Source organism: Chrysemys picta, chromosome 8 (assembly GCF_011386835.1).
Source record: "Chrysemys picta bellii isolate R12L10 chromosome 8, ASM1138683v2, whole genome shotgun sequence".
Lineage (NCBI taxonomy): Eukaryota > Metazoa > Chordata > Testudines > Emydidae > Chrysemys > Chrysemys picta.
The window spans coordinates 82,212,342-82,237,740 of NC_088798.1; the positions used below are offsets into that span (position 1 = coordinate 82,212,342).

At 41.3% G+C, this 25,399-nt stretch overlaps 1 protein-coding gene across 15 annotated transcripts in view; it reads right to left on the bottom strand.

Moving 5' to 3' along the window:
• The window catches only part of TENM2 (teneurin transmembrane protein 2), a 1,090,181-nt gene that overhangs the window by 240,308 nt on the left and 824,474 nt on the right, over window positions 1–25,399 (bottom strand). For all 15 annotated transcript variants that reach the window (XM_065554888.1, XM_065554886.1, XM_065554895.1 and 12 more), the window contains one exon: window positions 5,466–5,704. In XM_065554888.1, coding sequence (XP_065410960.1) covers window positions 5,466–5,704 — 239 coding nt within the window. The remainder of the gene's footprint in view (window positions 1–5,465; window positions 5,705–25,399) is intronic.

Genomic DNA, 25,399 nt, shown 5'->3' on the forward strand with positions numbered 1-25,399 from the left:
ACCAAAGTTGGTTCTTTGACCTACACAAAAATGGATGCCTTTGCATATAAGGAAAAGGAATAAAACTACCATTAACTATTGCACAAAAAGCTATTCTACTCTCTAACATTAAGAATGTTCAGAGCCTATTTGTGTGCTGCAGCACTCTTATTTATTTTGAAGTATGAGTTTAAACATATGCTGGGGGAAGAAGAATCTTATATTTGCTTAATTAACAAGCCAGAGCCTTTGGCAGGTCTGTTCCTCAAATAACAGGATTCCCTTCACAGAAAACAAAGGTGAATACAACATTTGAAGCCTACACAGGGAACATAAGTTTACCTTAAATCCCATCTGCCTTTATAGTCAAGTAACACTGAAGAGTAAATGAGAACTAATATTTTTCCTATACTGTGTACACACTAATGATGCTATATAAGTGTACTATTCTCATCATTTCTGTCATTTTCTTTTTCTTTTCCCAAGCCCTGCTCTGTTTCGCATGATGGGAGTAGACAAAATTGCAGCAGCACTCTAAGATTCATCAGTATGAGTCTCAACATATCAATTTTCAAGTGGAGCAACTTTAAACACATTGTAGGCTTTTAGTTTCCATAGAAAATAATACTTCTATTGTTTTCAAAGAAAACTGTAAGTACCTAAAATTACCACACTTTTAACATACTGACATGTTGATGGCCAGATGTTCTTTCAAGCTCAAAGTCAGATTGGCAGAAGTCAGAGCAGTTTAGAGGCTTACTTGAAACATAGTATTTTATATTTGGCAGGAATTACTGTATTGCAAAAAAAAAAAAAAAAGACAAGGTGACTTTCTATTATTTATTTTTTTAGTTTAGTGTGGTTCTAAAGAGCTAAAAACTAATTTAAACACAACAAATGCTTTCATCCCACCCCTACTATGAAGCGAAGATCAACAACAACAACGGTATGAGTGGAATATGCTTTCTTTTTGACACAGCCTGAATTACGTTGCTTGTGATGTAACTGGGTTTTGCCACTCAGGTCAATATTTTCAGGATGTCCCAATTTGAACGTGGTGATCCTGCATCCTATGGTCCTCACTTATAGGGTAGCAGGGCTCAGAATAACTTTTGGGGTTGGTGGAGAAAGGTGCAGGAAAGCCCATAATGGACACCTGTAGAATAACCTGCTGATAAAGGACATTTTCTCCGAGCCTGTCAGTTAGCAGCTGGCTAATGCCCTGAAGCATCAGTGTTTATATCCCTTCTGAAAAGGTTTTTTTTTTTAAATCCTGGCTAATCTGTGGATATTCTCATGATACATATAAATGTCTAATTCTTTTTTGAATCCTACTAAACTCTTGAGCTGGCCTTAATAATCTATTGTGGCAATGAATTCCAAAGGTTAATTGGGCATTGTGTAAAATATATTTATTTTTCACAGCTTTAAATGTGTTGCCTTTTGATTTCATTCAATTTCCCTTTTTTCCTGTTTTGTAAGAAAAAGCAAATTTACTCCTCTATACCACTTATTATTTGTATACTTCTATCCCAACCCCTCTTATTTGTTTCCTCTCTAAACTAAACAGTGCCAATCTTTTCAATCTTCCCTCACACAACATTAATAATTGTTTTCATCTGTCTGTGAACTCCATCTATTTGATTCTATATATCAGAGGTTTTCAGTTAGCTACCCACAAGGATGCCTAGGTCTTTTTCCTAAAAGGACACAGTTAATTTAGAACCCATAAAATGTCTGAGTGGTTCAAGTTATTCCTTCCAACGTGCTTTACTTTGTATGAGTCAACTCTACATTTCATTATCACTACAATGTCCATTCACCCAGCTTTGATAAGTCTCAGTATTTCCCAGTCTTATCTAATCTTGACAAACTTACATAGCTTTGTGTCATGTGCAATTTTTGACTCGACTGTTAATTTCCTTTTCCAGATCATTAGTTAATACATTAAAAGAAACAACAGTCCTAGTACTGAATCTTGCGGTATTGCATGTTTGTATGAGCATCTCAGATACTTCATTCTTAAGTTCCTTCCAAAATTTTGGCTGTATACCATCTAGTTCTGGTGACTTGTTCTTTAGCTTATTCCAACACCTTCCCTTTTTACATCTTTAATTCTAACAATGCCACCTTTTTTACACAAAGAAACAAGGTCTGAGGTTGGTATCTTCCCAGCTTCCCTTCCAGAGAAAGCTGATAGAAAAAAAATCATTTGGCTTCTCTGCAATTCCTTCTTATCCTTAAGAGTTGCATTTACTCTCTAAGGGCAAGTCTACACTACCACACTCCATCCACCTCAGTGAGAGGTGGAAGCTGTGTCAGCAGGAGTGCATCTCCCGTCGACATAGCACTGGTGTAGACAGAGCGTAGGTCAATGTAACTTGCGTTGCTCAGCTTGTGGCTTTTGCACACCTCTGAGCGACGTAAGTTACATTAACTTCAGTAGTAGTGTAGTCAACCTCTTAGTCTAGTGGATTCACCAAACCTTCACTTAGGATTCCTGCTTCTGAAAGAATGCCTTGTTATCTATTTTTATGTCTTTGTTATTTGCTCTTTAAAATACTTCTCCTTTAGTATACCAGGAAATGACACAAAACTGGTTCTTAATTGTTTCCCCTTTCAACCAATATTCCTATTTAAACACCTGCTTCCTCCTTCTGCTTACTGGACTTATTGTGTTCATCATCCTCCAGTCAGGATAATGGCTAAATGACCACCAACGCTTCTCTGCCATCTGACCATTTGCTTTATTCATGTGAAGTTATAAACCATTCCTCAATTCTCCAGGGTCAACGGATTGTCTAATATAAGTTCATAAATAATAAGAAATGACAGATTATAAAGTAATAAACCATCCAGTGAAGCTTTGTTTTATCTTACAGCAGCCTAAATACCAAAGATAAATATATTTAATCATCCATCATTTCCAAGTTACATCCGTGATTAAAATATTGAACTTGCAGTATATGGTTTCCCATTTGTATAATTGCTCACACAGACAGCTATTACAGCTTAACTGTCAAGTTCAATAATTAACATGGTTTCAAAAAACTTTTCTTTATATAACAAGCTAAGCCTGTTGCTAATTTGAGGTTTATTACAGGAGATACATAATTATCCCTGTACTACCTATTAGGCTGCATAAAATACTGCAAGTGAAAGTTTTTTACTCATACATAGGGACATTGCCACACCAGATCAGGTGAGTGACCTGTGGGTTGCCATTCCCGCCTCCCAACAGCAGCCAGGATACGAAACTTCAGAACAAGGTGCACAAAACGCAATAAATGGATTATGAACCCAGCTGCCCTATATATGGCTGCAGAAAGTTAACCAGGCAGCTATGCTTCTATTTCTTTATACATTAACCTTTTATGCGAGTAACCTCTTTAGAAGGCCTGTGCCCATCCCATTAATTGTGATTCTACAGGACCGAAAGTTATTCTACAGATAGAGAGACACATTCCTCTTTGGAACTCTAGTCTTCTACAAACCAGTCTGACACATAATCCCTTGCTGCCCACAATTGTGTTCATAGGTTGACAGTGATGGTATATGCTCATGAATTTGTTTCACTCATGTCAGTTTTCAAATGAAAGGAAATGTGGATTTCTCTGTTTCTGATGTAGGTCAACCCACCCTGTGGAAGCTAAACCATCCCTTATCAAGGACCACTTTTGTCTCTGATTTCAAGATAATTTTGCAGAGTACTCTCTCCCCTGCCGCCTCCCCCCCATCCCCTCCACACACTTTGCAATGCACAAGACTGGACAAAATGAAAGGTATTTTCAAAACAATCTCCCAGGGAGAGGGACTCATAACATCTTTTTCAAGTGTTTTATTCCCCTACCCCGAGCCTCTGCAAATTACCCAGTTTGCAGACTACTGCAGAAACATGCCAAGTAAGACAGAAACTGCATAACCATGTGCAACATGCCTGACAAGTGCTTTCTCCTATGGAGGATGATCTTTCTGTTGGACTGAACTGCTAGAATGATGCCATATAGTCAAAGGAAGCTATGGAGTTTGTGCAGATTGCCATAAAAATGACTGCATTGCTGAGGGGGCTTGGAAAGCCCAGTAAGTTATGAAATTATCTTAATGACACTAATGTTTGTAAGATGACAACTGCAGACAATTGCATTAGGGGACAAACTAATTAAAAGTAAAATAAATAAAATCAGGAGAGCCCCAAAAAGCTCAAGGAATGTATTCGAAGAACTAGTTAAGACTGCATGAGGGGATATAATATAGGGTGGTCAGCAACACAGATCATGACACAATGGGAGAAAAGTAAAAGTGAAAAAGAAGTTTTATGTATGCTGGTTGTGTCTGAGAAGCACCCATGAATGTGTGGCTAACCGGGAAAGAAAAAGACCATCTAGTATTCAGCCACACTCAGCATGGCTAACTGCAACCACTGGCAGCCTGCATATTGACAGGAATTTGTCTTTTCCTTTAAGTGAAATGGGGCTTTAGGCATTGTTTGAATGCCAACTCAGAAAGCCTTCCAGTGTATACATTTATGTCCTGCATAACACAGTTCTCTCAGAATATGCTCCAGTCAGTTGATAGTACATCACAAAAGCATCAGCCTCATTTGAAGGAATGGCAAAAGGTGCATACCTGCCTGATAAGGTAGCACCATACATGAAATACTTTAAATCAGAATGTAGCATAACAGCAATGAAAAGCAAAGAAAGCCTGTTGCCTAAGCCCCATGATGTTTGACAGCTGACCAGAGCTCTAAGATGATATGTTTCTAAATTTTGGGAAAAAATTAAAGTATTTTTATCTTTTATAAGCAAACAAATTTGTGAAGGGATTATAACAGACTTACAGTTGTTGAGTTTTGACCTGGCGTGACAACAAACTTGGGGTGTACAAACCCCACAACGGGCAACACAAGGTTAATGATGACCCTGCTCTGCCTTTCTGGCAGGAAATGCCAGAATTGGAAGAAGCCCAGCTTAGTTGGTGGCAGACCAGTGAGACGAGCAGATATCCAGTCCTTAGGCTCCTAGGGAAAGGCCTAGCTAAAGGCAAGGAATCCTCAAGTGACTGTTGCCTGGTGATCCCTCCCTGAAGGGAGGGAGGACCTGTTGTGGATTCACTTATGATGGACACTAGCCTGTGAACCTACTTGTGGCCCACTGCTTTATAGAAGCCCTCTGAGGGAAGAGAAGTTTTATCCCACCTGTGGGATATTTCATTCACGAAACTTCACTTCACTTGTGTTTACTGACAGACTCCAGAAGGGGTGGACTAACCCAGGGCTCGGACTGAGGGCTGAGCCTCTTGATCCTGGACTAATGCGCTGAAACACCCAAACACAGCAGAGCCTGGGTAAGTGCTGAGGTGCAACCCAGGGGACGCCCTGGCATAGGAATCCCAGGCACTCGGCTCAGAAAAATGCAACATGATTTGGCAATAGGAAACAGAACTTCTTACTAGCTTGTGTGGCATACAGTGAAAGATGCACTTACCTATGAAGTAGGCCAGCAGGATGGCAAGCAGAACTGCAGCAGCAATAGCTGATAAAGCAGCACATTTCCAGCTACAATACTTGGAGGGCTTTTTCAGCTTGAATGCATTTCTGGAGAAAGTATTTCGAGGCAGCAGTCTGGGAGGTGGTGTGTAAACTGTTCCTGAGGTCAAAGGGTATCCAGGGGAAGAACTACTGAAGAGAGGGGTGGTTCCAGAAGATGTCTTAAACAAGAAATGCCTGAAATGCAAGAAAAGAGAGACAGTTAAAAAGGTGCAATACTGTAGTTAGAAAGAGTATCTCCTCTCTGCGCCTTCTTTCATGATGTCTGGAATCTCCTCGCTGACCTTGTTCACAATGCTGCCATCATCTTGCCCTGCAAGTCACTCCTTGCAACAGTACTTCCAGGAAGCCTACAAACACTTGTTCTGCTTAAAGAAGTGTTAACAAAATTGACAACAGAAAATGATAAAATAATCCAAGTACAAATCCTGGAACTAACACGGTGTATTTTAACCTTCCTCATTAAAGCACTTTACTTTCTGTATCCCATTCTCCACCTACATGTTGTCTACTTCAGCTGTAAGCTATTCGGGGCATAGGACTGGGCTGTAAATTTTAGGCTGTCTTAACTCCACTGACTTCAGTGATGCTACTGCTGTTTTACACTGGGATGACAAAATAGAATCAAGTCCCCTGTGTTCTCACTGTCTGTAATGTGCCTAGCACACTTTTGGCATTGCATAAAGTCAATGATAAATAAACAGTAAGAATATCATCTACAATTCCTCCACTTTATATAAAAATAAAGACTACATGCAAATAATTAGTGACTCCTACAGAGAAAAGAGGAATAAAAACACAGCTATTTTAAATTCTCTCTCTCCCTTCTATTTTTAATTTAAAAATAAAACAACCCATTTATTACGTTAATGAAAGAGGCCACTGAATCCATTCAGTTATTTATGTAACATATAGAGAGCATGAGCAACAATTGTGCAACCCTATCTATCACAAACTGTCTCACTGCTGTGCCTTGAAAACTACCTCTAGGGGGTCAGAAGATAGTTCAAGCTCCTTTCAGTCCTTGGACACACTTGTTGGGTGTGCCAATAGAGGTTCTAATTAGTTGCATATGTGGGGGTGCTTCTGGGTCTGGGCATGTATCCACTATAACCTGGAATAAGTTCACCAACTCATTTCACATAAGCCATGGAATAGTAACATTTCTAAATTTAAAAGCAGTTATTGTTACTTGTACTATCCCTGTCTGCTACAACAAATCCCAACAACTGCAAGAGGAAGGGAGAATTTTATATGAAAAAAATTAAGGACATCTGAAAATCTGGGACCATTACCAAGTTCTTAATGCCACAGAAGGTTATACTTTAAAGTATAAGATAAATAAAATATAGCTCCACTTTTGCAAGGATGATCTCTTAATTCATTGTGGGTTTAGCTGCAACCTGACATGGTGTTAGTTTAGACCCTAGCCTGACCAATTATGTGCCTTCTGGTATCACCTGAGATGGCACCGTCAAGCAGTGGCATCTGTTTAGTTATAATTCTCAGACCTGAAAGAGATATCACTACACATTCCTATTAGCTTGAGTTTGATTAAGGCACGCAACTAGATCCAAAACCTACAATACCGGTGTGTTTTTTAGTTTAACTAAATCCCTATCTTTCCTAGTAAACATCCTTTCTTCTCTTGCTGGCTTAGATGGCTTTCCTGTGGAACCTATAGTCCAACTAATATTCTGAATTCAACACTGTGCTAGTCTTTGTAATGGTCTTGGCAATAACTGGTAGCAGAGTAGAGCTTGAAAAGCATTCTAAGTCTATATGAGAGACACTTGCTAGAGTTACGAGTACCAAGGAAAGAGAAAGAAAATAACTGGCATGAATTCTGCAAGGTTCTGAGTGCCTCTTGCAGTCAAAACACATTGAGGGTGCTGAACAATTTGTAAAATTAGGCCCATAGTCTTTCCTAATATTAGGTCTTATTTCAGATGTAAGAATGGGAGACCAAAGCTAATGGTCTGAAGAAACAAACAACTAGGTCACTATCAAATCAGTTATTATGAGCTTTAAAATCAGTATTTAGTCACCGTTTATTATAACAATGATTTGGAAATCTGAAACCAAAATCTGTTTCCCAAGTACATTTCCCCCCGTCATCACTCACAGGCACGCTCATTTATCATTACACGATTTTTTAGAGAACACTGAAGCATCTGTCTTGAAATAAAGCCCAATATATAATGGAGTGCCTGGATTTTGCAAATAATCATACGAAAATAAAAGGCAGACTGTGCTGTGGCTCTGCCAACTTTGACAGTCTCAATTTAAGACTATGTATTGGAATTTTAAGATGGTCCCTGAAAATATACCTTGCTTATACAGTCTAATGAACATTGAATCAGTTATTCTTGTTCACTGCCAGGGCCGGCTCTAGGCACCAGCAAACCAAGCACGTGCTTGGGGCAGCACATTTTCAGGGGCAGCATTTTTTTTTTTTTTGCTAGAGCCAACCCTGCCAGCAGCAGCGCGGGGGGGACGGACCCTGGGACCGCTGTGGTTCATGTCGGGGAGCAACGCCAGCACCTTGTGGCTGGGTTGAGCGGGCTCCAAGCATGGGACACTTGGGCTGGGGGCCACCGGGTGGGGAGAGCTGCCTGCAGGTGCCGCAAGGCGGCCGCCCCCCAGCGCCGCAGCCGGGGCTGGGTGAAGCGGCCCGAGCCGCCTAGGGACTGCGGCGGGGCGGCCAGGAGCAGCAGCAGCAGCGGGGCCATAGTGGGGACCGGTGCCCGGGGCGCTGCCATGTGGGGCCTGCATCCCGCTCTCCGGGGCTCCGCTCCCTCTGGGGCTACCCTGCCCCAGCTCCTCAGTCCCCTGCCGGGGCGGTACCCCGGCTCTGCCCTCCTGGATCCCGGCCGCTCCTGGAGGCAGGAGCCCTGGCTGGAAGGACCCTGGGCTGAGGCGCGGCCCGGGAGCCCTGCTGCTTACTCCAACCCTGCCAGCGCTGGACTGGCTAGAAGTGAGGGGGGAGCGGGCGGAGTCAGCACTGGTGGGGGGGAGCCCAGAGCTGGGGAGGCAGGAGTGTGTGGGGGGAAGCCAAAATTTTTTTTGCTTGGGGCAGCAAAAAACCTAGAGCCGGCCCTGTTCACTGCTTAGTTTTTAAAGAACCCAAAGGATCATCTAGCATGTTACCATTAAATGCAAAATACAGCCCTGATGGAAGTGGACACAATGTCTGTCAATTTCAGAAAGAGGTGCATCCACTCACATCAGTATTACTATTTACTTATATAATAAAAATCCTTGAAAAGCTCCACAGAAAAAACTACATAATCTGCAGTTGGTTTTGAAACCTTAGTATCTCAGACATTTTCACTTAAAAAAAAAAAAGTCCCTATCCTGGGCTGTTTGCAAAACAATACCTAAAGAAACAGTATCATTCCAACCAATTATTTAATGGAGTGTGTTCTCTAATTAATCTTCCTGCCAAATGACATTGTCATTCTTTACTGCTTGTAGCTAATATTGCAGGGGTGAGATTGGTTAAGTGTTAGAAATATTACAAACCCTTGTTTTCCACATTTTTATAAGTGGACTATGAAAATGTGCTCATGGCAGAAGCTGCGATTAAAAGGTTTCAGCCCCAACATGACCTACCCTTTCAAATTAAAATCAAATCTTTCAGACTATATTCCACTTAGAAGGTTGCAAGAAATAACAGGGAATGGTTTCAGATGCTTTTTACTGTCATAACAAGACCAATTTTCATTAATTAAAATGAAAATTAGTGTGTGTGTGGGGGGGAGGGGAGGACTGGTTGAGTTACACCACAGCTCTTGAGATTTCTATTCCTCTTGTTTGAGTGACAGGTTGATCACTCATTAGCTCTTCCATTAGCCTCACCCCAAACTCCCCCAAATCCTCATTATACCAGCACCCCTTTCCAGTTTCAAATCTAAGGGGCTTAAATAAACAGTTTTTCTATTAGTTTCTTTTTTTATCCCTTGGAGCAAATCTCAGCAGTGTCAAGAGGCAAAAAAAGTGCAGTCCTTGTGCTGCCTTGTTCTGAAATGTCAAGGTTTTTAACCCAGGATCTACAGGGCGAGATATAGTATATAAACAAAGTCTGAATATAATGCATTGTTCAAGTGAAGTTAGGTATAGTGAAACTCTGGCCACAGTGAAGTAGAATGAATAAACATACTGAATGGTTTCAGTGGAAAGTCATCCTCCCTCTCCCCGCCCCCCACCCCAGCTAAGGCTATTAATCCCAATAGATTTTTAATACTGTATGTGCAGAATGAAGATTTATGAAAGGCAAGTCAGAGATTTAGATGAATGCATGGAACTGTGCTATTCCCAAATGTATTCCTGTAGGTAAGGTAAAAATAGACAAGCTACTTTTGGGGGGGGGGGGAACTTTGGATTTTGTCATATTTTACAGGTCCTGTCTATGTCCTTTGAAAGCGTAGAGTTTACTGTCTCTAAAGGAGTACTTTTTATAAAGTGGCAGCCAGTAAATGGTACAGTACCACATAAAACTACGGTAATTAGATTTTCAAAAGTTATAATAAAACATTTAACTAGAGATATGTTAAATAACCACCATGCTATTCTACATAATTGGCACCCTCTTCAGAAAAAGATGAAGACTAGAATAGAAGAGGTAAAGCAGGTCAAGGAGGAGGAGCATTGACAGAGCTGTACAAGAAAATTGGAAAAGGGAAAACTTAATGGTTAATATAATGGCCTTTCATACTCAGAGCTTCTATTTGAGCCCAGGTTGAGCTTTTAAAAGAAATGAATTGACTTGCCCCAGGTCAGTCCCTAAATACTGGTGATCTATATAGTCAGAAAATCTCTGGGTGGGATCTGACATGCTCCAGCACAAACAGTTGTCTGTGGACCAAGGATGAGTGCAGGCCACAATTATTTCTCAGTATTAACTATAGTGTATTCATGGTAAAATTGTAGAGACCTTGCACCATGACTGCCTACAACATACAATGAAAAGGAAGTCACCTCTTTCACTGCCCATCCAATTAACTTTAAACAGAGTCCACATTTTTAAGTGTAAAATTGTAATTAAATAGATAAATCAATAATCAGTTGTCCTAAGTGTTCTCTGAAGCTGGCTGGTGCTACAGAGAAGAGCACATTTTCCACCCTAATTACCATCACAGATCTTAGCATCAAGACAAGAATTCCTCTATGAAAACAATACACATTGGGTTAAGTGGCACAGTAGATTTAATTTACCTTCCACAGATAAAGAATGGGACTAAAATTATGTTTGGGAAACCAGTGAATTGAGTTTGACGGTGTCAGGACAGTCTATAATAGATTTTTGTCCATATCACAAAACTATTATTATGTGAATCTGCATAGTTGGCTTTCTCTGCTCTGGAACAGGCCAAGAGTAGAAAAGCAAGGAACTGCAATTCAGAAATTGAAGTGTGTAGAAAAAGTTATGGGAGTAAATCTCCATACTGCATATATACATTAGGTTAATACTGTCGCCTCCTTATACTATGCTATCCGCCCCTCAAATTCATGAGCATTAAAATGTATCAATTCTCTTTCTCAAAACAATGTCTGCTGACAGTGCACAGTACCACAGGCAGAGTGACACTATTGGAACAGGGGATGCCCCATTAGAAAATGTCACTGAGGCCCGGAGAAAAGTAGCATAGTATATAAATGGAGCTTACTTTTCTGTAACTGAAAATTCTTCAAGATAAGAGGTTCCTATCTGTATTCCATGTGCTGGTATGCACACCAAACACCCAAGTCCGGAAATTCTAGCAAGCAGTGTTTGTTGGCCCACACATGTGCAGTAGATCTCCTCCTGCTCCCACCCAAGGGCATAAGTGGATGTGCAGGCAGATGTCTCTCCAGTTCCTCCTCTTACCATGAATTCAATAGGATTCGAAGCAGAGGAGATAGAGGACGGGTAGTGGAATGAAGATAGGGACTGCACATTTTGAAGAACTTCTAGTACAGCTAAGTAGCCTCCATTTCTTCTTTGAGTGATGGTTCTTATGTGTATTCCACATGTGGGAGATTAACAAGCAGTGGTCAAACCGAAGGTGGATGCAACATATTTATATACTATGTCGCAGAAGTAGTAGCTGATTGTGATACTGCTATAGAAAATTGGACCAAAGGTAATGCATTGTGATGGTGTACAAGGAGCTCCAGATAGCTGCTTTACATATCTCTAGTAGAGGCACATCTCTCAAATATGCAGTAGGGGCTGCTTGCACTCTGATGGAATGAGCCCTCACCCCCTCTGGTTGAGGGGAGAGCAGGATGTGAGCTAGCTAATAGCTAAGGATAATACAGAGATCCATTTTGAAAGTTTCTGTGTAGATATAACTTGACCCCTTGAGCTCTCTGCTTCAGAAACAAGTTAGGCATCTTTCTAATGACTTTTGTTCTTGGCAGATAAAAGGCCAGTGCCCTTTAGATGTTCAGAGAATACAGCCTCCAATCTTCATCCAAGGTATATGGTTTAGGAAAATATACCAGCAAGTGGGTGGCTTGACTGATATGAAACTCTAACTACTTTAGAGATGATTTTGATTTTTGGGTGGGCGTGTAACAAGATCTTTTATTTATGGAAGATAGTATATGGCATATCCTCCAGGAGTACCCCCAGCTTACTGACTCATCTGAGTGATGTAATGGCGATTAGGAAGGCCACTTTCATAAGCAGATGGGCCATAGAGCATGTAGTTAGAGGATCCAAGGGAGGTCTGCTGAAAGATGATAGAACAAAATTGAAGTCCCACTGACATACAAACTTCATTAAGGATAGATTGCACCACTCTGGAAGATGAGCACTCTATATCCAATGCCCATTCAAATACCAGGCTCTGAGCTTCGGTGGTCCTGGATTGGGATGCATGAAAGTGCCTTTTACTGTGAATAAGTTCCAGAAACAGGCAGATGTTTAGGGTGGACACAAACACTTAAGAGCTTTAGTAGATCCGTAAACCAGAACTGTTTTAGTCAGTTGGGCACAATAAAGATGGTCCCAGCTCCGTTTTGGTGGATTTTCTGTAGAACCTGTGGTATTAATTGAATGGGAGGGAAAGCATACCTCAGGCGATCCTTTCACAGTAGCAGGAGGGCATCTCCCCTTGAGCCCTTGACAAGGGCTACTCTGGAGCAGTATAGGGGAAGTTCCTTGTTCATCTGTCAGGTGGAAAGGTCCCTGGATGGCACTCTGCCTTGGGTGAAGACTTCATCGAGAACTGAATTGTGCATCTCCCATCTGTGGTTCATTGAAAAATGTCTGCTGAGACTACTAGGGAGTTCCGCACTCCTAAGTAGTAAGTATACTGCTGAAAGGGTTATGTGATGGCTGATGAATCAATTCCACAGACTGACTGCCTCTATACAACGAGGGAAGGATCTTGTTCCCCCTGCTTGTTTATATAAAAGATAGTTGTCATATTGTCTAACATTATTTGGACGTCAGGATCAGATGAGTGAGAGGAAGATGTTGCAGGCTCAAAGGACTGCCCAGAGTTCTCGTTAACTGATATGCATTCTGGACTGGTCCAGCTGTCTTGAGCCATATGATATAGGCTCCCCAACCTAAGGGGAAAGCACTGGTAACAATGGTTGCCTTGAAAGTCGGTGTGAGGAAAGGAATCCACACCCAAATTTTCTCTGGCTTTGTCTACCAGAGAAGAGAGTCCATAACCTTGGATGGAACTGTCACTTTGTTGCTGATGTTGCTCCTCTCTGGTAAGTATATGGACAGAAGCCAGGCTTGTAGACAACAAAGATGGATCCTGGCAAATGGCATTATGTGTGTGCATGAGCCATGTAGCTGTGGAGGGAAAATGAAATTCTGATTAAAGTCTGGGGTCTGAAAGTTACCTGGCATATGAGATCACCCATGGCCTGAAACCTTTCGAAAGGTAGATAAGCTCTTGCTGTGGATGAGTCCAATGTCATGTCTATGAAGCTTATGGACCTCGTGGGAGGATTTCTTGTGTAGATTCAAACACCTAGGGAAGGCAGTAGACTCAACAGGAATCAGGTTGCCTGTTTGACTTCTTCATTGGATCTGCCCATCAGAAGCCAATCGTTGAGGTATTGCCAAGATGATGAATCCCTTTCTTCTCATCCACGCTGCCATCAGTGAACAAAAAATTTCTATAAAGACCCTGGGTGCTGTGGGTGGTACAAAGGGGAGGACTCCAAATTGGTAATGGTCTTGACCAAAGAGGATCCCAAGTTACCTACTGCGGGATGGGTAAATGTCTTTGCATCTTTCATGTTGACAGCCATAAACTCTGTGCCTTCCTCTATGGAGGGAATTATTGATGACAAAGAGAGTATGTAGGAGTTTAGCTTTTGGATGAATATGTTCAGTTGATGTAGGTCAAGAATTGGCCTCCATCCCCTGCTCTTTTGGGGGATCAAGAAGATAGAATCCTTTCCCTTGATGATGAGGTGGAAACCTTTCTATTGCTCCCCAGAGGAGAAGCAAGTCCACCTTTTCTGGTGGAGAATCTCCTTGTGACAGTGGTCCCTGAACAGGAACTGGAAAGGGAGTTTGTGGGTGGGAGTTGCCAGAAACTCAGATAACTGCTGTGAATAACTTCCAGTACCGATGTATTGGTAGTTAGGTCCCTCCAGTTGCAGGCAAATTGGGTAAGGCAGCTTCCAATATAATCTGAGGAGGGGAATGATGTGGCATCAATAAAGGGACATGGATCTCAACAGTCGCATCAAAATAAAACTCTTTGGCGGAGGGTAGAGTAAAATGTGGTGGTGGATGTTGCAGAGGCTATGCTTTTGGGCCTATAAACCTTCTGTCTTTTACATGGTGGTCCTTGAGGACACCGATGATAAAAAGGGATGAGGAGGTGATCTCCCCCTATGCCCTGTTTGTGAGGTTCTCTCTTGAAGACAGGGATATAGACAGAGAATCTGTCTTCTCATGGAACAGATTGATTGTATCAAAGGGTAGGTCCTGGATGGTACTCTGCACCTTTCTAAGGAAACATGAGGATTTTAACCATGAGTCTCTCCTCCTAACAATGGCTGTAGCCATTCCCCTGGAAACAGTATCCACAGCATCCACTGTGGCGTGGAGGAAAGTTCTGGCCACCATGAATTTGCCCTCATGAATTAAGGCCTGGAAGTGGGCTCTATCCTCTTCCAGGAGCTTGTCCTTAAAATCTAGAAACTTGGTACGGATTCTGGCTGTCTAGGGTAGGGCTCTCATGGCCCTCAGTAGTGCCAGTGGGATGGATCAACAAGCAGTTGCTTAGACAGTCATGTCTTGTCAGAGGCAGAGATTCTGGGGCTTCTGTCTGGGGCTCTCTCTTCCTGGTACTACCGAGTCTCCTGAGGACCATCTGCCTCATTGGAAGAAAAGGCTGGAACCTGGCCTACCAATGGAACTGATGGTACTGATGGCTGGCTGGGAGAACAACTCTGCATCCTTGGAATAGCCGCTTTCTCTGAAGTAACAATGTTCCAGAATAGAGACAGACTTGATAGAAGGGGTGAATGAGGACAGGGACAGCAAAAATGTCCTCCAGAGAGACGTAGGTCTCAGACTACCCTAGGGCGTGGGGAGAACCCATTGGTGGAGCTGTCTGATCCAGAGCATCCCTGGTCACAGAGAAAATCGTATCCAAGAGGGCCACGTTGTTATAGACATCATGTCAGCTCTAGATGTGGAAGGAAGCTCCAGAGGCGGTTTATCTTTAGCCATAGCCACGGAACTGGTGCCAAACCTGGTGGATCCATACTCTTGCACACCACTGTCTCTTGCCAAGAAGATGTACTCAGACCTAAGTCTTTAGTGCCCCCATGAGTACACTCTCCCAACTTTGATGGTGTCGGGGAGGGAGCCTCACTCTTCAGGGCAGTCTTCACCAAAGATGGTTTGTCCCTATGCCTATGAAGGTGCCCCTTACTTTCATGAGAAAGCTTCTCTTTAGGCTCAGAAGTCTTAGCCTCCATTCCTGAGCTCATGCTTGGAGGGGTGCCTCCCGTGATGTATTGGGCGGGCCCCTGCTTGGATCTGACTGGGGTCTCATTGCCTTCCCTTTCAGGTGTGTCTTAAGTCTCAGTTCCCGACCCTGACAAGTTCTGGGGGGAAAGGAGTGGCATATGTTGCACTTGGCTGAGATGTGAGCCTCATCCAGGCAGCAGAGGCTGTGTTGATGTTAATCACTCACAGAAAATGAGCAAGGGCAGAAAACACAGTTTTTGAAATCGGGAACCATGGGCATAATCCCAGCATTCTCGGAGGGGAGTGTGGATTCCCTGGGGTGGGAAAAAGGGGAAACAACTACACTATACTATTTACAATATATTTACAGAAATGATACAGTAGAAAGAAGCCAAGGAAACCAAAGATTCTGACTCAGACCATGTGGCGATAAAACGGAACTGGAGAGGCACCTGCCCATTCTGCCCTTATACCCTCGGTTTAGAGCATGAAGAGAGCTATGGTGCATGTGCAGACCAATGGACATGACTTGCAAAAAAATTCTGGATTCAGTGTGCCTGTGTACCCAAGTGAGGAATACATATAGGTATGTTCACTTGAAGAACTAGGATGTAGTGAGGACTGTGACATGCTGGGTCTCATTAAAGAACATTTAAAAATCTTCTTTATGCATTTCAAATTGGTGGTGGTAATCTCTGAAATTTTCATTGGTCTGAGATCTGGCTGATTGTCTCTCACTCTGCCCATTCATTAATTAAGAATGGACAGCAGGTTCTTGTTGTCAGGTTCTGGGGCAGAACTGTGCAGGACTTGGCAGCCAAGTTTACACAGCAGAGGATCTTTGCTGCCTGTGGAAGTCTGCTGTTCTGGTGGTGCCTTCATGGCACGTAGTAGTCAGCTTGTTTGGTTTAGATATTGGAACTTTAAAAAAAATATGCTTTGTTCTGATTGGTTTATTCAAATAACTTGGTTTATAATAAAAGCTTGGTGGCAGAAATGGCCACTCCATTAATGAAGTACATAAATACATATATTTCAAAGCAAAAAATGTCACCTTGATAAGAAAGGCTGAAAAAAAGCTTGGATCATTGACTCTGGTCCTCAGTGTTTTTCAGGGCTAGACTGTTACATTCGGCAAATACCACATGTTTAGCATTCATACTGAAGGTGAGGGGCACATCTATGATTACGCCGAAGTAGATCCTGATTTAGGAAGGGATTTTAGATCCTGGTGCAGCAGATACTGAGTTTATTATGTAAATCTGTGTATGTGTGGGTAGTGATAGTCACACCAGACTTTCCTTTGCAGAGCTGATCCTCAGAGTAGAAATACGGTGTCTGCTGGCAGCAATGCAACAATGCTTTGTAAGTGGAGATACTTGTAATGGATAAAGATACACAGGAAGTCTACTTAAACATAGACAAGAAACACAATAAATAAACAAATATTAAATTACCTTTTTCATCAAGGAAACAGTCCCTACTCCTATACCTTCTTTATGACAACCTCCCAGGGACCACCCCCAGTATAAATATGGAAAAACTCCACTGATTTCAATGGAGTTACTCTGGATTTACATGGGATGAACTGAAAGCAGAATCAGGGTCATGTCAGGTCTGAATCGGATTTCTTTTACACCAATGTAAAGTAGGAGAAAATTCATTGAAATCGATGTAATTACACCAGAGTAAAAACAGCGTGAAGCTAATCAGGCTCATAACCCTCAAGTGACATATTCTGCTCTCATTTATACTATTGTATATCCAAAGTAATTTAACAGATGGCAACTGAGTTATTTCAAATTTATACTGGCGTACTGACAGCAGGATTTTGTCCCCAAGATTGTACCCACTGTGCCGTGAATTCTGGCTCTTATCACTTTAAAAACAAGTATTATGATAACTTTCAAATAATTTATTACTTTTGCGAGCACCTTCACAGATGCAATATCAAATCTCAACTCAGATGGATGTTCCTGCTAACTGCATCACTATAATAAATACACTGTAGATTAGGAAAGTTGGTCAACCTACAATCATACACAGTCAACTGTGGCTTGGTTCACAAGTGCATGATGCATTGTCACTGCACTCTTCTCATCTGCTCTGCCCTCCTAAGAGGCAGATTGCTTGCAAGAATTCAACAAACAGGAACTGACAAGGCAATAGGATGGCGAAGATACCAAATACTCTGATTTTTGCACTCGCCAGTCATTCAGCACTTTAAAACAACAATGCAGCCCTTCTTTATTGTGGGAAGTTAGTTACAAACAAAACAAAACAAACCCTCAAGAGATTTTTTAAAGCAGATTACAACCTGGATCTGTCAAATCCAAAAGCGTCCACTGAAACTCTGATTCTGCTCTGAAAAGTGACACTGCAGTGTTCCATGTTTATTTGTATTTCACTGACTACGTATCAGATTAACTCACTGTAAAGATTTTGTCCATATGCCCCCACAGAGCTGTGATGTTTGCCTCTTCCCCATAGCCTGCTCCTCCTTCTGCCCTCCTACAAAGGAGCATTCCCTCTCCATGAACCTCATCAGGGCTTTATTCCTCTCAATGAGCCCCACACATGGCCTGTATTGTCCATGCTCCTTCTTGGTATGTTCCCAGAACCTGCTATGCTCTTCTACTCCCCAATACATTCAGCTTTTAAAACTTGAATGTGGTACGGAAGTATGGGGAGGTCCAAAGATGTGGGGAGCATGGTAGCTAATGTGAAAGGGCATGGTGTCTCTGGGTGGGGTCCTGGAGAACAGGACTGTGGGGAGGTTTGGATGAAACCTCAAGAGAGCAGAGGGCTTTAAGGGAGAATAGGGATTTGTGTGAGACTGGTGGGGGAGAGGGGAATCTGATCTATCTAAAAGGTGATGGGGAAAAGGGGGGCTTGAGTTCAGAGGGGGGCCTTGGGAAGAGAAGTAGAGGGGAGAGGAATTCTAATCTTATGAACCACCTATTTATTTCCAGTCAGAGAAGAACTGAGCTGGCGGGGGGAACACAGAAGCATCAGGGAGCCCTTCATAGGTTCCCTGCACAGCTGCAGGATGCCCCACACCCCACCAATCACATCACATGACAGACCACATGTTTCACTTTGAAATGTCAAAAGTGGCCTGTGTGCAGGATGTTATCAGAATAAGTGTGCCTGAAGTCTGTGGGGATTGTGGTTGTAAATTAGAGGAACAAAAAGAAATGTGAGAAAAATTGTTTGTTTTTAAAAACAAGTTTAAATATTTCTTCAGCAAAAGTGTATATATATCTATATCTATATCTATATCTATATATAGATAAGATAGATATAAATATCAGTGACACTTAGAAACTGCATGCACATAGGGTGACCAGATAGCAAGTGTGAAAAATCGGGGTAGGGGGTAATTGGCACCTATATAAGAAAAAGCCCCAAATATCGGGACTGTCCCTATAAAATTGGGACATCTGGTCACCCTACATGCACAACACAATTTATATAAAACACATAGGTATACTGAGAGACACATTTGCATTTAAAAAAGGACTAAAATCCCTCCATATAGAAGTTAATTGTCCTATGAAGAATTAGTTTGTCAAAGAGAATAATTCAACCATTAAAGTGCCAGATAGAGGGATTTTAGTCCTATTGTAAATGCAATCCCTCTCTCAGTATATACCTATAATATGTGTTTTATATATATTGTGTTTGAACATGCAGTGCCTATCATTCCTATTATATACCTACACAAACAGGCACCATATGCGTAAACACACACACACAAGCACACCGCTATCTCCTCTGTACATATAAATCCACGCCACTGATGCAAACAGGACAAAACTTGTAAGAACATGCTATTTCAGTAGGTTTCTTGGCCCGCAGCACATAATCAATATGCAAGGAACTGCACGGTTTAGTAGCCAAGAAAATGCCATTAGGCAAGGAAACAATCATTTAGAATCAACACATAAATATTGTTATGACACTTAACATCCACTCAAGTAGATTCTGAAGCCTCTCAGCAGCAACCAAGTTTCCAACGAAGCATTATCTAAAACCAGCACACCAGTCCTTGAAAGGCTCACGGTTTCTTAAATGCTGGGTTCTCTAGGCCCCTAAGGCAAAGCTTTTTAAAAATGCAAGTGTTAAGGCAGGCTGTCATGCATATTGCCTTAAGTACCAGAATAGCTTGTCACTGCCATCTTGAAACTCTTAACAAAGACACAGTTGGACACACAGAAGCACAGTAATTGAAAGCTGCCTGACAGGAAGGTAGTATGTTAGACTGAAAGGCAGGTGCCAGCCTTTAGGGCACCTTATTCTGTCACAGCATTAAACAGAACATAAAAGGGGCTATATGCAGGAGGCTTCAGTTAAAAGTAACTAAAGCAGGTAGAGAAAAAGAAAACATCAGTACAGTACAATGGCTGCATTATCATCATATTGTTTAATGAGTGGCAACACTTTTTCAGAGGACAAAGTTCACATTCTAAAGCAAAACAATTCATTGGGTGCGGGGAGGGAGAGGTGAGCTTGAATCTTACATAGAGTACCAGTGCCATGTCTGCAGCTGGACATGTCTTCATCTAGTCAAAAAGACACCAATAGCTTGATCCTACCCTAAGAAAGGCAAGAGTGAATTGCCACATATTGCAGCTTGTAAAATGTGCAACGGCACTGAGTTGACACAATATACAACAAAGTGCTTTAGTACACAGGCCCTTGTTAAAAATAAAAATAATCAGTGAGAATAACTTCAGATGTGAATATGCCACAACAAATTGGCTAGTAACGTGCATGTGTACTTGCACTAGATAGAATCAGAACTGTTCCACTGTGTGTCATAGACCCAATACCTCCAATAGCTACAGGCAATTCTCCTTTAGCTGAAATTATAGTAGCCTGTCCCTTTGAAGAGGAAAGATTTGGTTTTATCTGCTGCAAAGTTCCAAGTGGCTATGGTGTGCAGACACGCAAGACTGTTCATGTCCCTTTTACTCAGATTCTTCTTTGAATTACAAAACATCTCAACAATAGAGCTATCCACATAAAATAACCTTACAATCAGAGACTATATTTAAATGTTACAAGGATAAAAGCCTAAATCAGGCCAATTAATCAGGGATGAAAAAACAACAATATTTTAATAACAAAAAAATCTTAAACATGCTCGCTTCTTGCCCCAAAATGGATTCCACCATTGGTTTTTCATGTCCCAATCTTTACAAACTAAGCAGAAATCTTGCCTTCTAACAGCTAGAACATCCCTATCATTATTTGGAACTTCTCTCTTAAAGGGGTGCTTTTGCCAGTGTGCCTCCTTCTCCCTTTTCTGGTAATCAAAGATTCTACATTCGTTAGGTTAACCTAGAACTACTTTAGTCTGCTAAACTGACCTTTCTAAAATGTTTCTGCACTTCATCCAAGTATTTGGCCCAAAGGCCTGTAAACTGCTTGAAGATGCTTTTGGGCAAAGCACATACTATCCTCAGGTTCTCTAACATGTTTTTCATTCATTTATTTATTAACTTATTTAGATCAGTTCAAAAGGCACATGGCAGCTGCCTGGTGCACAAGAAGTCTACCCAGCTTCTGTCTGGCAATGAGGTGAGTGAAGGATCTGCTCCCTGACCGCAGGCCATCAAAGAGGGCAAGAGTGTAATAGACCCATTGCCTTGCCCCCACCCCAAACCAGCCAGACATTTAAGGGGAAATGTACCGTACCCTATGAATGGGCATAGCAGCAGCTACTCTCTCTCTCTGTGCCCAGACCTCACTCAGACATAATCCCTCCTGGAGCTGCCTGTAGGTGGTGCAGGTGCACAGTACCTTTAGTATGGAGCACCATGGAATGAGCACCATGGAAACACCTTGAGCCCTTCTTAATTATATTATTTAACTCAAAGTGTTTCCATGGTGCTCATTGTCTTCATATCTGTTTGTCCTCCTGAAAACACATATACTTCATGCTCATAGAGGTTCCTACATATTGCTTACAGTAATACCAGCACAAATATACCTGCCTTCTGTTACTTTGACATTCACTTAGGATTCTGATTCTTCATGGCCTGGGTAACCATTTATATCTGTCCCAAAGGAGTGCAAAAGATAACCCAAATTGCAAAGAATTATTGAAACAAGACACTAGAATTTCTGACACAACTGCCACACTGGTTCAGACCAGTGGCCCACCAGTCACCAACAGTGTCCAGTACCAAATGCTTCACAAAAAAGTGCAAAAGACCACAAAAGACCGTAAATTATTGTGGCATATTTTGCCTCCAGGGAACACTTCCTCCTAAACTCCAATAGGCAGAGGTTGGATTATGCGCATCTGAAAATGTTATGAAGACCTTATATAAGGGGGACTGTATAACAGGAAGCCTTTGACCAAATGACCCAGTGACCTGCTTTCCTTTGATCATACTTAGTTCCATTATTCAGAAAATGGGGAAAGAATATGAGTCATAATTGCATTTCCCAAACTGCTAACAAGAGTCCTTCATCTTTCCTCTATTTAATGGGGGGAGGGGGGGAGTGAGAGAGATAGCTCAGTGGTTTGAGCATTGGCCTGCTAAATCCAAGGTTGTGAGTTGAATGCTTGAGGGGGCCACTTAGGGATCTGGGGCAAAAGCAGTACTTGGTCCTGCTATTGAAGGCAGGGGCTGGACTCAATGACCCTTCAGGGTCCCTTCCAGTTCTAGGAGATAGGTATATCTCCATATATTATTAATTACTACTAATTATTTGATAATACTTGTGAAGTACAACTGGAGTCTGCAAGTGGATTTTAGGGCACTTTAAAGTATCACTCAAACTAGAAATCTTGGTCTCTAGAATTTCCAGAGGGTGCCCCTGAAGAACACAGGTGAAGACCAGCTAGTTTGCACAATGTATATTCTCTGAAAACTGCCAAGGCTAGGACTTGAACTCACAGTGAGTAGGAGCAGCTCAGATATCACACAACATCACATTGAGCCAGCCAGTTACTGTGATAAACTACTTGCCAATCCTCTGCCTTCAACAGAACCCTAGTCTTTTTGCACATGCATATTTCAGTCTTTGAGGTGTCAGCTGAGCTCGTGCTGACCTGGAGTTCCAAACTTCACCCATAACAACTTTATCAATATGGTTTCTCCAAAAGGGCAATGCATAGCATGCACTAGTTGAGATAAGATTGGGGAGAATTATAACCATCCTTTGAGCCTCAAGTGTGGGTGCGCACACACATAAAATATTAGAAGAACCAGATGATTTTGTAAACAGCTGATTTGTAGGGGGGAAGAGAGCCTGAATCTTTACTCAAATGACCTCAAATTTGGACCACTAAACTTACAACACACCCCAATACAGCATGACAGATTTAAAGACAATCCAAGTCCAAATGTGGATTTTAGAGCCTACAGAATTGTTGCCTTGTCAACAGCAAGCGACTCTCCACCTTAACTGTAGCAGAGCTGCCACTCTGTCATAATGTTCCCTGTAACCTACAGACTGCTCCCTGCCAACAATCCCAAATATACAGTATATAGAAGTGAACATCTAACAAAATATATGCAACCCATAGAATGGATGGAATCAGTCAAAAATATTCTTGCAATGATGAAGAATGGGCCTAATTTCTATTGCTATTTAAAAAATTTCCTTTCTTTCTGAACTAAGCATTGCTAATTACAGTGATGCAGGCTTAATTCATAGCAATATAAATAACATCAGGCATAAGAACTAGCATTAGAGTATCATGCAATCTCAGACAAATATCCTTTCAAAGAAAATCTATAATAGCTCTTGGGTTACCCTCATTTATGAGCCATTATGCCTTTGACTGGCATCTGCAAATGGCCCCGTGTGAAGTTTCCATAACAAAGACGACTATTACAGTGCAGGGAATGATGTAAACTTTCACTGTAAAGTGATAGTGCTCTCACTGTGTGCTCCCATAAAGAATCCCTCAAAAGTGTTTCAACCTTTAAAGTTGAAAACTGCTTCTCTGGCCATATCAAAATGATGAAAATCATATCTGAATGTTCAAAGTTAGCATTCTCATTATTCAATCTCATAAAAAGTACTGATTGGGGAAGCAATAAGTGAACACCTCTTAACTGGAAACTGTGGAATCCTAGCACTTTTTCAAAGGAGGAGAAGACTGTCTGAAACAGACTGCAGGAGAATAATAAAAGTTAAAGAGCATTAAACTGCAGCTCTGAGCTTAAAGGTGAAACAGCTCAGTATTCTAGAAATGAACCTTAGAGGCAGCATCTTGATGTGTCATGGTAGTGTACTAATGTGGTTTTAGTTAAGTATATATTAGCTCTTCCATTAGATACCTCAGCTACTTTAAAGAAGATGTAACGACTTATTCTGGCCTAAAATTTCACATACTCCTTTTAAGAGCAAGGTGTGTGCATGCAATGACTGTAGCAAGGAAGGTTATGTGGGGAGGGTGCATCAAATTTATTTAAATAATAATAATTTGAGTGATTTTTCAGTGTACATTTAAAACTATGTATTTTACCAGTGTATATTTTTTTCTTTTGCATATATGTTAAAGAGCTATGATTAAGAAAAACCAAGCTGAAACATATGCCATTTACCCATAATCCCATAAAACCCATAAAGACCTAATCACATTGGACATACTGTAATTTAATTAATTAATTTATTTATAATAACTCAGATCCATCCCAAACTACTCTCATAAAACAACAACAAAATAAAACAAAAAATGAAAACAAACAAAACCTCACAACACTGAAATAAGACCCACGTAGCGAAGACTGACATTTAAAAATTATCTGCTGCACCTTCCAATGGACCACGGGATTTGTAAGGAGGGAGTGGAGAGATGAGTTTCGAAAGGCCACAACAGACGAGAAAGGAGAGCAGTCTTCTTTGGAGCAAAGGATACCCCAGATTTACATTGCAACATTCAGCTACAGCCTCCATTCGGATTTATAACTTTATTCCATACTCAGACAAGGAGGTGTTTGGAATCTAAACTGATATCTGAATTTTGTGTCTCTAACATAATTTTTTCATGTTAAATAGCTATGTTACTATTCACTGAATTGTCTCTTTCATAGCCAGAAATGACAATGAGGAGTTCTTGTGGCACCTTAGATACTATCAAATTTACTTGGGTATAAGCTTTCGTGGGCTAAAACCCACTCAATCTGCATGGAGTTGAAAATGCAGTAGGAAGATATATATAACAGTACATGAAAAAATGGGAGTTGCCTTACCAAGTGCGGGGGTCGAGACAATTCAATTAAAGTGGGTTATCAACAGGATGAAATGTGATAGTTGGTAATGTGCATTTTGGTGTGGAGCAGAATTTACTCAAGATAACTGAAAGGCTAAAAAAGTAAGAGTTGTAAAACTCTCCTTCCTCTCAAATGCACAGCATAGATTGTAAATAGTGACTTTGCCTATTGAGCAGCTCCAATATTGAGATTAATAAGCTGACAAGTTTCAAGGAAGACTAAGAAAACTGCAAAATTAAAGTGCATTGCAACGTGAAGAGCCAGTGGTTTGGTGGGATCAGTGCAATGCAGCAAGGTAAAGCTATAAAATAAAGACTGAACTGAAAGGGCAACATAAAGGCCTCATTCGTTTCTGCATTGCCTCTAATAAGAATTTAGGGCCCACATTAGTTTTGGAACATGGGTAAGAATTACAGACTCATTTTGAAAGTTACAGATGGATTTCGTTCTGCAGGTATCAATGTTAGTAAAACTTACTAGAAATCATAAAAAGGAAAAAAAACCCTTTCCTGGGTTAATATTCTTATGATGGAGTTTATCATCAAGACCTGTCAGCTATTTAATCTTAGATAGTAAGAAAAATCAGTCATGGGACAACTTTGCAATAATCTTCGAGCACAGCACAGTGAGAACGTTTTCTACCATCTTGATGCTTTGTTGTGAAAAGCCTGTGTGTATCAATGA